The sequence below is a fragment of the Trichomycterus rosablanca genome, chromosome 1 (assembly GCF_030014385.1).
Source record: "Trichomycterus rosablanca isolate fTriRos1 chromosome 1, fTriRos1.hap1, whole genome shotgun sequence".
Taxonomy (NCBI): Eukaryota; Metazoa; Chordata; class Actinopteri; order Siluriformes; family Trichomycteridae; genus Trichomycterus; species Trichomycterus rosablanca.
In genome coordinates this window covers 60,807,008-60,820,021 of record NC_085988.1, presented here as the reverse complement: position 1 = coordinate 60,820,021, position 13,014 = coordinate 60,807,008, and the positions used below count along the sequence as shown (strand labels likewise).

The following is a 13,014-nucleotide window of genomic DNA, read 5'->3' as shown; positions in this document are numbered from 1 at the left end:
ACATCAAAAGTTTGATTCAAACATTTTTCAACCTATTGTTATTTTCACTAATGCTCACAGACAGAGTTTATAGCCAATCTATTAGTACTTTGACACGCCAGTCTACAATTTCCCCTCTCTCTAAGGGGGCAAGTTGACAGACACCATGGCAATACAAGGTACAACAGTCCCTACCAATGCTGAGTTCAAATCTACCTATATTACACCATATTCTCCAAGACAGCAAGTTCACTGTTGTATATACTATAAAGCCTTTTAGAAAGGCGTGTTGTTCATTCATTATGACAACTGATGGATGAGCACATGACTCACTCCTAGTGCATTTGCATGCCCATATTTGAGCAATAAAGGCAGATCAAACTTGGCACAGATTTCCTTCTGCACTTTATCTGCTCCTGGTTACACTTTAACACGCATGTGATAAAACCTTTAATCTCAATGTTAACTGAATGAGCCCGGACTGCTGACAACACATAACCTACAAATCATACACTTCATAAACACAATGCAGTGAATAAAGATATTATAAGTAATCACACAGCAGAATAATGAATGAGCTGTTGGTGTTGATTAAAAAAGTTACCCTGGATCCCGGTCTGATGAGACATTCTTCTGCTGATGCTGCTTCAGGATCGCTGATGCGCTGTTTTTTAAAGCACTAAACACGGAAGAACAGAAATGCATTAAGAGAACCTACAGAGCCGGCCTCTGGAGAGACGCCATCGCCTAGGACAGCCCCTTCATCACGTGACACTCAACCGGGCGCCTCATTGAAAAGTTACGGTGTAGTTGCACTATGTAGTGTCAAAATAATAGTATATATATATATATATATATATATATATATATATATATATAGCCATAACACTAAAACCACCTCCTTGTTTACACACTTACTGTCCATTTTATCAGCTCCTCTTACCATATAGGAGCACTTTGTAGTTCTACAATTACTGACTGTAGTCCTTCTGTTTCTCTGCATGCTTTGTTAGCCCCCTTTTATGCTGTTCTTCAATGGTCAGGACTCTCCCAGGACCCCCACAGAGCAGGTATTATTTGGGTGGTGGATCATTCTCAGCACTGCAGTGACAATGACATGGTGGTGGTGTGTTAGTGTGTGTTGTGCTGGTATAAGTGGATAAGACACAGCAGGGCTGATGGAGTTTTTAAATACCATGTCCACTCACTGTCCACTCTATTAGACACTCCCAGGGGCGTAGCACCAAATTCTGGGCCCTATGCACAAGCAGTGCCCATGGGCCCCCCTCACCCCAGTCCAGACTCCTTCTAGACTCCTCAAGGGCCCTCCCCTGACTTGGGGCCCTGGTAACTCTGTCCCAATTTTCACCCCACTACGACGCCCCTAGACACTCCTACCTAGTTGGTCCACCTTGTAGATGTAAAGTCAGAGACGATCGCTCATCTATTGCTGCTGTTTGAGTTGGTCATCTTCTAGACCTTCATCAGTGGTCACAGGACGCTGCCCATGAGGCAACGGTGTTAACAAGAGCCTCTGTGTTAGTATGTGCACGTGAAAAAGACCTAAAAACAAACCAATGCAAACCAATACAAAAACATACACACAGAATAGTGAGTGCAGACTAGAAAAGCCGAATCCCGGACATTTTTGGTGATTTAAAAATCACCGGACGAATTTTTTAGGTCTCAAAAAGAGGACATGTCCGGGAAAAAGAGGACGTATGGCCACCCTAACTCATACCAGCACAACACACACTAACACACCACCACCATGTCAGTGTCACTGTAGTGCTGAGAATGATCCACCACCCAAGTAATACCTGCTCTGTGGTGGTCCTGGGAGAGTCCTGACCATTGAAGAACAGGGTGAAAGGGGGCTAACAAAGCATGCAGAGAAACAGATGGACTACAGTGAGTAATTGTAGAACTACAAAGTGCTTCTATATGGTAAGTGGAGCTGATATAATGGACAGTGAGTGTAGAAACAAGGAGGTGCTTTTAATTTTATGGCTGATTAGTGTATAAATATACACAATGAAATTATTTTTCTGCATATCGTAGCTTGTTTGGAAGCTGGGAGCTGGGGTCAGAGCACAGGGTCAGCCATTTTACAGCACCCCTGGAGCAGGCAGGGTTGAGGGCCTTACTCAAGGGCCCAACAGTAGCTGCATGGCAGAGGCTGGATTTAAACCAACAATCTTCTGATTGCTTCCAAAGCTCTACACACTGGGCTACCACTGTTATATATATCTGTGTGTGTTTGCGTGTGTGTATACACTAACTATAAACTGTAAACAATTTTTTTAAATAGACCCATCACAACCCTGACCAGGATAAAGAGGTTAATGAAAAGTAAATTAAATCTATTCATATATTTATGACAGAAACGGTAGTTATTCATTACACAAAATTCATCAGTTCACAAGTTTTACTCTCAAACACAGTCATGGACAATTTTGGATCTCCAATACACCAATACAGTAAGGGGGGAAGGGTGACAAAGAGTACAAAGCAACAGCCAGTAATTGTATACCCACAAAGATTATCTACAGTAAATCAATGAATGTACCCACTACATGGTGAGTGAATATAGACAGCACATAGTTTTGATACACTGTAAGAAGGCCAATATGCAGATTTGGAGACTGCAAAACATACTGTAGTACTTTGGTACCCACCACAGCTACTGTTAGGACATATTTTTATATTAGTTTTTTATATTTATATAGTAAGGACATTATTTTATATTGTAGAAAGACCCAAACAGAAGACAGAATGTTCTGAAAAAACACTATCCATATGGTCACCAGACGTTGAAATCAACTTCAGAACACTTTGACATATTGTAGTGTAATCTGCCCTCAAAGTGTAGGGTGGGACTGTGCACTCCACCCTACAGTCAAGCTTTATAAATACTTTGGATAGTTGTAATTCAGCTGCTCGCCTGCCTGCTTATGTGTGTGAATTATAGAGACAAAACCACAGAGGCTGGAGGAAGTAGTGACGAGCTATAAAGAAAAAAGTATAGTAGGAGAGGAGTAAATGCTGTGTTTTTTTTTTTTAGATATACACACCCTCCTGTGGAATACGTACCTACACACAATCCTTGTAATTCTACCAATAATATATATGTACAGTATATATCCTGAGCAATATAGTAATATAATAGACTGAATTTGGAATATGGGCAAGTTTTCCTTCATGTTCTTGTTATTAAACCACTGTTATCCTGGGATATACGATGATCAGGAAAGAGTTGCACCACAGTGTGCAACTGAACCTATAAATTTCCTACCAATGTGTTAAACAACCATACAGAGCATTCCACAAGAAGACTGCACATACCATTATTAATCTCTCTCCGTACTTGACAGTTGGCAGTGGATATTTTGGGTTAAAAGAAGGAATAGTAGTTTTCTTAAAACATTTAACAATGTAGATGTAGGTAATATCCTAAAGAGTAAGTCGTCAGACTACCTGACATTGTCCTACTGCTCAGGAACCCAGTTTCTGTTTATATAAAATGTTTACTAATGGAAGCCCTGCCATGATTTAAAGCTTTGTGAAGCTAAAGACATGGGGCATTTATGAACTATTATTTATTAACCTCTTAAGTTACCTTCTATCTGTCTATCTTCTTTATATTGTTCATCTTTGCTCATGTTGTTTGTTCAGGTTTGACAGACACTGATATGACTTGAAAAATGTAAGTTAAGAGAGAGTGAGTAAAAAAAACAACTAAGAATTGAAATACAGTATAAAATAAAAAAGGGCTGCTGTGTCCCAAATACCATCTTATTTACATAATAGTCTGCTAAACCAATTCTAGACCAATGGCAAAACCACTATATTGAGCACACTGTATGTGATGTTGTGTGCGGATTGAGACGCAGCCCTCAAGATTTCCAGCTAAAATTATGTGTTGTCGGTTCTGTGTGGTTCGGTTTATTTTATTTTATTTTTTACTCAAATATATAGGGGTTGTTGTATGTCTGTGTCTGTGTATTTTGGGGGTTTATTTTGGATTGTTTTATTGACAGTTTACCTGAGTGTTACCCTAGTTTCTGCTCCCTTCAGCTTCTGAATAACTAGGCTGTCATTTATTGTTTTAAAAAAAAATGTTTTTATTATTTATTGATTGACTAAATGACTGTTGAGTCAATGTATTACTTAAACAGACAATACAGCCAATCAAGGACGTTCAACGTCAATGACTGACACATTTCTGACAGTGTTGCATCTAGATTCCAGATTTTGCTGGGCTGAACAGAGGTTCAGATGGCAACTTAAATCTTAGTCATAAAACACTATGATTCATTGCCAGGTAAGATATAAGTTTACTGATAACACTGTCCCGTCATGGGTACAGCAGGTAGGATTTAGGTACTGGTTTTGTTCGTAACATTGCTGCCACAAAGTTTGTTTGAGCTGTTTGTCTCAGCCATAGTGTGTGTTTGTGTGTACGTTGTATATCTATGTTAGTATTTTAGCTTATTTATAAGAATCATTATTACATTGCTTCTCATACCAACACCCAACCAACACACCATCTTCACACATGCCTTATAGTGCCTTTTCCATTGCAGGGCAATTTGGTCGCTCCAGATCCTGATTCCTCTCCTCAATGCTTGATGATCTGGTGGCTAAGACTGTTCCTATCCCATATGATTTTGACAATGAGGACAGCAAAGACCATACTGAGTGTCCTCATAAAGCTTCTCTGCCTGAGATACCATCACAACCTATAGTTCGATATGAGAACACTTCTCACACTGGGTGTCCAGATGTAGTTAACAGATCTTCAATACCACCACAACTTTCAGAAACATCTAAAATAATCTAAACGGATCCTTCTCTCCCAGAAACCAATGTTTCTTCTCTTTGGAGACATGGGTAGATGGAGAAACTATTGAGCAGATTGTTGCTGTTTTCATTTGTCAAGAAAAAGTGTCACACTTGTCGCACTTGTCGCAAAAAGTGTCGCACCAATTAATGGTACTTTTTTGGTTCACCCATACAGCCCGCATCAGTAGGATTGGTCCCTGGCCTACATGAGTAACCAAGTTTAGCATGGGTACTTAGGTACAACCACAAATTCTGCCAACAGGGATTAAAAAATTTACCTTACTATAGGGTACTGTGTTTTAATTGTCAAGTTCTTTTTTTGTGTGGTGTTTGTTATTTTGTCCACCATTTGTTGTTATAACTTTGGTTTTAACATATACTATCCTGATCTGGGACTTTTGAACTTCTGTAGGTTCATGGCTGATACCTTTTCTGACTCAGTACTCTGCTAGAGTGATTTTACTGTGTTTTAGAACAATTATGTGAAATAACCACTAGATGATGCTATTGTATAAACCATTTAATGAACCTGTCACCTCTTGTGTTTACGTTGTATGGTCGCTCATGGTACAGAGTATATTTCACAATAGATATATTGTCTTTGCACCTTATTATGATACATTTAAAAACAGCAGCATACACGGCCATTTTAAGTCAAATAAATGTTTAAATTTAATTTGTACGTTTTCTCTGGTCACTTCAGTTTTCTTTCCAAAATGATGCAGTAGGTGGACTGGCTACTTACATTTACATTTTCAGCATTTAGCAGACGCTTTCATCCAAAGCGACTTACAGTTGTGACTATATATTGTGAGTATAATGTCTAAGCAATTGAGGGTTAAGGGCCTTGCTCAAGGGCCCAACAGCAGCAACCTGGCAGTAGTGAGGCTTGAACCTTGAACCTTCTGATTACTGGATCAGTACCTTAACCACTAGGCTACAACTGCCCTTTTTGCCCTTTACTTACAATTGCCGCTATGTGTTAGTAAGAGGATGTGTGTTGGTCTGCAATGGATTGGCACTCTGCCCTTGGTCTATACCAATGCAGCTCTGACCAGTGATTAGTGAAAATGATTATATTAATCAAAATGAATGTACAAAGGAAAAACAACCAACCAAAGTTCATGAATCACTGTATTCCCTCTAAACCACTAGATAAAAAAATAAAATGCTTGACACATCATTAACCTAGCAGTCAGACCTTTTTGTAAGACATATAAGAAGACCAGGGGTGTTGTTTTCACACACACACACACACACACACACACACACACACACACACACACACACACACACACACACACACTGTTTATCATCAGATGTTTGGGGCAGAGGATACAAGGAGGCTGTTAGTCAAGCACTCAAGATGATATGTATCACTCAGTGGGGAACCATAAGGCCCTAGATATTCTAACAATATATACCTATACACTCATCATAATTTCACAATCAACATTTAAACAAATACAACCAAATAAATCCCTAATATCTGCCTATTTGTGTTACAGTGTGAATGGTTACATTAAAGAAGCCTACACTCTGCTGTTGCTGATTGGTGGTCCAGCTGTAAGTTGTTATGTATTAAGCTATAAAGGATGAAGCAATTCAATGCAATAAAATTTCAAACTGACCATTATATTGTCCCTTTAAATTGGTGGGCTTTATTATTGCTATCTTTATGACAAGTACCGCCTACTGTGCCAGCTGCAATAAATCTCACACGTATAGAAATTCGGTCTCATTTTAAAAAACACAGGCTTATCTCACACTTTTGTTTTGCAATGAAAAATTATTCATTTGTTTATTGTCTGTTTTACCACCGCTTATCCTATTCAGGGTCACAGTGAGTCCAATTCACTGGGCAAAAGACAGAAAACAGACCAGTCACCAGTCAGGTCACCAGTCTATCACAGGGCAAACAAACTCACACAAGCATTCTCAATTTTGTATCTCCAGTTAACCTGACTGCATGTCTTTGGACTGTGAGAGTAAACCCACACAGACACAGGGAGAACATGCAAACTCCACACAGAACCAGGATCACTCCACCTGGAAATCGAACCCAGGATCTTCTTGGTGTGAGGAGCCAGTGCTACCCAGCAAGAAGAACAAATGTGCTTCTCATTAATACCTAAATTGGCATTATGTATCCCCTCCTATAACCAAATCAAAGCCATGTTTTAGTGGAATTGTGGTTTATGTTGTAATTGTTTAATATGATATTACATTCACAGCCGGTGTATGAATTCTATACATTTAATTACTTTTGTTATGCCCGAGCATTTATTGTTGAGCACATGTGGATGCACATGTGGAATATGGCAGTGTATGTTTTTAGGTTTAGCAGTACAGTACAGTACAGTACAGTAACAGTAAATACAACACATTGTACACACATATAACAACAACATATGTTGACATAATAACCATGGGCATTAATGTTATTTAGTTTCGAATACAGCTGATATTCCTTATTTTGCTTTAAAGTAAATCAGGTCATGTCGTCTCATTTGAAGTCTCTGTGTGCAGGTCATCTGAACAGCCTCTTCATGTCAGAAAATATCATCATGATTTATGAACTTCATATTAAACTCCAAATTGATGTCGAATTGACCTTGTGTTTATTTTAAGCACCTAAAAAAGACAGAATCAGTGATGCATGGAATGGTTGGCTGTCTCCTGGTTTTAAATCCCTTGGAAAAGCTGAGTGTTCTTGTGTCCATCTGTCACAGATTTTGTGTTGGACCTGCTTTTAGTACAAGCCACAGGGTTGCCAGATTGTTGCCAGAGTATTTTCTGCACACAGAGTTTTAAAATACACCCAGTTGATTATAGACCTGTACCGATCCAACAGTAATTTATAAAAGCAGTATTAACATATGAAATGAAACAGATCACTGATTTTATATCAGCAAGTCTTCATGCTTTATTGATTAAAAACATTGTTATGTAGCAACTGTGGCTATAATTTTGAAAATATAAAAATAAACACTGTGGTAACCATAATTTCAAAGCATCATTCCAAACATGCTAATAAACAAATCTTGTTGTCTACCTTTATACTGGGGTTGTTAGGGTGCCTGCGACGGCTGGTGAACATAACACCAGTTCCCAGCGTCGCAGGCGTTACAGAACAACAAAGAGCTTGGCCTCAAATAGTAGGCCAGCTCGTTAGGGGCGAACGACCTGCACCTGCGATCTCCCTATATAAGGGGGTGTCGCCAGGTTGCAGACGTCGCACCTTTTTCCTTTGTTTTGCTTGCATGCACGACACCGTTCTCTTTTTAGGGACAATCCGGTTACCCCCGGCGCTTCTAGGGCGTAAGGGTGTGTAGGTCGTAAGGCTGAGGTAATTCAGGGTTTTGGTTCTCTTCAGTAGGGATAGACGGTGCGGTCTCGTGCAGGGGGCAGCATTGGGGAGGCACGAACTGGCGCTCACGGAGCTCACAGCCTCCCACTCCCCCAGCGGCTTCAGTAGGAGTTGAGACCCCCATTCCGCCTCCCGAGCGTTTTTCGGGGGACGCTAGGAAGTGTCGGGGTTTCCTCCTATGGTGCTCCCTTATATTCGAGCTTCAGCCTTCCCGCTTCCCTTCAGAGCGCTCCAAGGTTGCGTATACCATTTCTCTGTTGACTGGTAAAGCCTTGGAGTGCTCTTCAGAGCTTTCTTTCAGGGAGGCTCTAAAGGACACTTTTTTCCACCCGGCAGGAGGAAGGGACGCGGGGCCGCGGTTGCTCGAATTATCCCAAGGGGGACGCTCAGTCGCAGATTACGTCATTGAATTTCGTACTCTAGCGGCTGAGTGTGGTTGGGATGAGGGGGCACTGATAGCCATTTTCCATCGCGGGCTGGGGGAGGAAATAAAAGACGAGTTGGCCACTCGTGAACTTCCCACCACGCTCAAAGCCTTTTACCTTTTGGCCACCACCATCGACACCAGACTTCGACAACGGGCTCGGGAGCGGGGTTCTCACCTCCCCTTTGTTCGACCGCAAGGTCAGCCCCAGCCCGTGTCGCAGGACCAGGGCCCAGAACCCATGCAATTGGCCCGCCTCGTCACCCTCCGCCTCGAGAGCCCGAACTCGGTTAAACGAGTAGGCCGCTCTCGGGGTAGGGAGTCGAGAGCGAGCCACACCACCATCCCTGGCCAGGGTCTGTTCCTCAATGCCTCGTTGTGTTGGGGTTCTGGGAACCTGGACCTAAAAGTCTGCGTCGATTCGGGCGCGGTGGAAAGTTTTATTGATTATGGCTTGGTACACAGGTTGGGGATTGAGCTCCAGATGCTGCGGGTTCCCATTGCGGTCCACGCTGTCGACGACCGAGCGGTCGCTGGCAGTCCCATCACGCACCAAACGCCTCCTCTCACAATGCGTTTGGGGAACCATGAGGAGCGAATTACCTTTTTGGTCACCCAGGTCCCCCAGCTCCAAGTGGTTCTGGGACACTCGTGGCTTAAGAGACACAATCCCCAAATTGATTGGGAAACCGGGTCAATCTTTGCCTGGGGTACAAGGTGTCAGGATGCATGTCTGCTGCCAGCCAGCATGTCATCGGACTCACCATCGCCTAGTGTGATTACCCCTGATTTGGCTCGAGTACCACCTGTGTATCACGACCTATGTGAGGTCTTTAGCAAGTCCCGGGCACGGGACTTGCCCCCCCACAGACCTTTCGATTGTGCCATCAATCTGCTTCCTGGCACTACTCCTCCTAGGGGGCACCTTTTTTCACTATCAGCCCCTGAAAGGCTAGCCATGGAGGAGTATGTCAAGGAGGCACTCGATCAGGGGTTCATTTGTCCGTCTTCCTCCCAAGCTGGGGCAGGCTTCTTCTTCGTTGGGAAGAAGGACGGATCATTGCGCCCCTGTATCGACTATCGGGGTCTGAACGCCATTACGATCAAGGATCGTTATCCGCTGCCACTGATGGCCACGGCTTTTGAAGCCCTTTAGTGAGCTTCAACTTTTACTAAGCTCGATCTACGCAGCGCGTATAACTTGATCCGGATCAGGCGGGGGGACGAATGGAAGACTGCTTTCATTACGCCCACGGGACACTATGAGTACCTAGTGATGCCCTTTGGGTTAATGAACGCTCCAGCGTATTCAGATTTTTAGCCGGTCCATTGAAGAGCATGTGAGGCACGTCCGACGGGTTCTCCAGCTTCTGCTCGACCATTGCTTATTCGTCAAGCTGGAGAAGTCCGTTTTTCACGCCCCCTCAATTTCCTTTTTGGGGTTCATAGTATCACAGGGTGCCCTCCAAATGGATCCGGCTAAAATCAAGTCTGTGGAGAACTGGCCAACTTCTAGTTCCGTACGGCAAGTGCAAAGATTCCTGGGCTTTGCAAATTTTTTCAGGCGGTTCATTCGGGACAGTCGCCGCTCCTTTGACGGTCCTTACAGGTAAGGGACCGTTTAAATGGACGATGCAGGCCCAACAAGCCTTTGAGAGGCTCAAGACTCTCTTAACCACTGCTCCAGTTTTGCAGTTACCCGAGCCAGAGGAACCCTTCATAGTTGAAGTGGATGCCTCTGATGTCGGGGTTGGGGCAGTGTTGTCCCAGAGAGTGGGCCCTGAAAAGAAACTCCACCCTTGCGCCTTCTTTTCCCATCGTCTAACTCCTGCCGAGCTTAACTACCCGGTAGGAGATAAGGCGCTTCTGGCCGAGTGGCGACATTGGCTTGAGGGGGCGAAACATGCCTTCCTGATCTGGACGGACCACAAAAACTTGTCGTTCATCCAGCAGGCTAAGAGGATGAATTCCCGTCAGGCTCGGTGGTCTCTTTTTTTTAGTCGCTTCCATTTTACCCTATCTTATAGACCAGGGTCCAAGAATGGTAAGCCGGATGCTTTATCCAGGCAATGGGAGCCAACCAGACCCGAGACCGAGCCTGATCATATCATCCCCCTGAGCCAGATCGCGGCCCCAATTACATGGGGCATATTTAAAGTTGTTAGGGACACTCAAACTGTGGAGCCCAACTGTGGAGCCCAACCCCGACGGGCCTTTTGCCAACTTCTAGGGGCAACGGCTAGCTTATCTTCGGGGTATCACCCCGAGTCCAACGGGCAGTCGGAACGAGTTATTCAAGATTTAGGCAAGATGCTTCTGTGCCTTACTGCAGGCAATCCAGCCACTTGGGCGGATAAATTGTTGTGGGCTGAATTCGCCCACAATACCCTGCACCATGCCGCACTTGGAATGTCACCATTTGAGGCACAGTTCGGGTACCCTCCTCCGCTGTTTCCGGATCAGGAACAAGAGGTTGCGGTCCCAACTGTGCAGCATCATATCCGTCGCTGCCGTGCCGCCTGGCGAAAAGCAAGACAGGCTCTTCTAGCCTCTCAACGCTCCATGAAGCGTAATGCTGATCGCAGGCGACAGCCGGCTCTCACATTCCGGCCGGGCCAACGAGTTCTCCTGTCGACAAGGGATCTCCCCGTCAAAGGTACCCCTCACAAGTTGGCACCCAGGTACATTGGCCCGTTCAAGGTGGTTAGACGGATAAATCCGGTGACATATAGGTTGGAGCTGCCTCCCAGGATGAAGGCGCATCCGACCTCCCATGTCTCCCAACTTCGCCCATTTGCGTGCGAGGGAGCTAGACCCCCTCCCCAACCTCCCGCCCATCGTATCATCCAGGGTGCCCCTGCATTCACGGTTCGCCGCCTCCTGGTTAGCAGGAGGGTGCAGGGTAGCACCCAATACTTGGTGGATTGGGAAGGTTACGGCCCCGAGGAGCGTTCATGGGTACCGGCTCGTCAGATCCTGGACCATGAATTGATCCGCGAGTTTCGACGGAACCGAACCGCGGGTCTTGGGACCTCAGGAGCTGTCCCTAGAGGGGGGGGGGGGGGGGGGGGGGGGGGTACTGTTAGGGTACAGAACAACAAAGAGCTTGGCCTCAAATAGTAGGCCAGCTCGCTAGGGGCGAACGACCTGCACCTGCGATCTCCCTATATAAGGGGGCGTCGCCAGGTTGCAGACGTCGCACCTTTTTCCTTTGTTTTGCTTGCATGCACGACACCGTTCTCTTTTTAGGGACAATCCGGTTACCCCCGGCGCTTCTAGGGCGTAAGGGTGTGTAGGTCGTAAGGCTGAGGTAATTCAGGGTTTTGGTTCTCTTCAGTAGGGATAGACGGTGCGATCTCGTGCAGCCCCCGCGCTGCTGTTATTTTGGCGTTTTTATCCAGCCACCGCTTGCAACGTTAGCAGCGGGCTAACGCTGGGCTAACGGCCACTCAGCAGCAACTGATAAGCCATTAGACGTTAAGCAGATTCATCCCAACCGCTTTGGCTGAGTGGGTTAAGTCACGGCTTAGTCAATCCCCTCAGCTCCGGTTCAAATCTGGTATTTTGGCATTAATGCTATTGTGTCTCTCCTTTTCCCGGCTCCTTCCCAGCTCTGTTAGGCTGGTGACATCGCCGGTACAGCTTTTAATAGAAGCTGATTTATTGTGACAATTTCGTGGTTATATACACTGGTTACAAGTGCGCAGGCTTCCTATTCCTCTCGCTCCTATATAGCGCTACGAGGAACGCAAACACCTCGCAACTGAGAGACCCGGGTTCGCGCCTCGCATTTTCCGTTTTTCTCTTTTTCAGTTGCCTGTGGCGCCAGCGGCATCATTCGGGGTTTCCCGAATTGTTTTTTTTGTTCTCGTTATTGCCCCTTTTTTGTGTTGTTATTGTTTATTTTTAAATAAAAAGAACTTTTTTCCTCTGCACCAGGCAAGGGGTAAGATGATTTCTGGGAATAAATAACATTACACACAGATCCACATGCAGTTAGACTGTTGCCATTTTAGGGATCACCACAGCAGATCATTTATCAACTCACCTTATGTTATCTGGGCTTGGGACAGGCACTGAGAGCGCATTGACCAGTGCACCTTTTAGTGGCTAGGCTGTTCCACCACCCCATCCCGCTCAGACCTATCCAATCATGTCTGTGTAGATGCACGATCAACCATTGGCACCACTGAAATTTAAAGCCTGGATCTCAGATGTGGTGAGCTATCATGATTTTACCACTCTGCCACCCACATGCATAGAAAATGTTCCTATTCAGATTAGGACTGTAACACACATTCTTTACTGCTTTAAGTAGAACTGGTGAGTGTGGGTAAGGATGAGCGATTTGATAAAAAATTCAAATCAAGAATCAACTATAAATCAGATTTAATTA

General features: G+C 44.5%; 1 protein-coding gene across 1 annotated transcript in view; it reads right to left on the bottom strand.

Moving 5' to 3' along the window:
* twf1b (twinfilin actin-binding protein 1b) overlaps positions 1 to 697 on the bottom strand; it is a 29,619-nt gene extending 28,922 nt beyond the window's left edge. Inside the window, exon 1 of the mRNA XM_062994711.1 lies at positions 584 to 697. Coding sequence (XP_062850781.1) covers positions 584 to 608 — 25 coding nt within the window. The 5' untranslated portion in view covers positions 609 to 697. The remainder of the gene's footprint in view (positions 1 to 583) is intronic.
* Between the last annotated feature and the right edge of the window lie 12,317 nt (positions 698 to 13,014).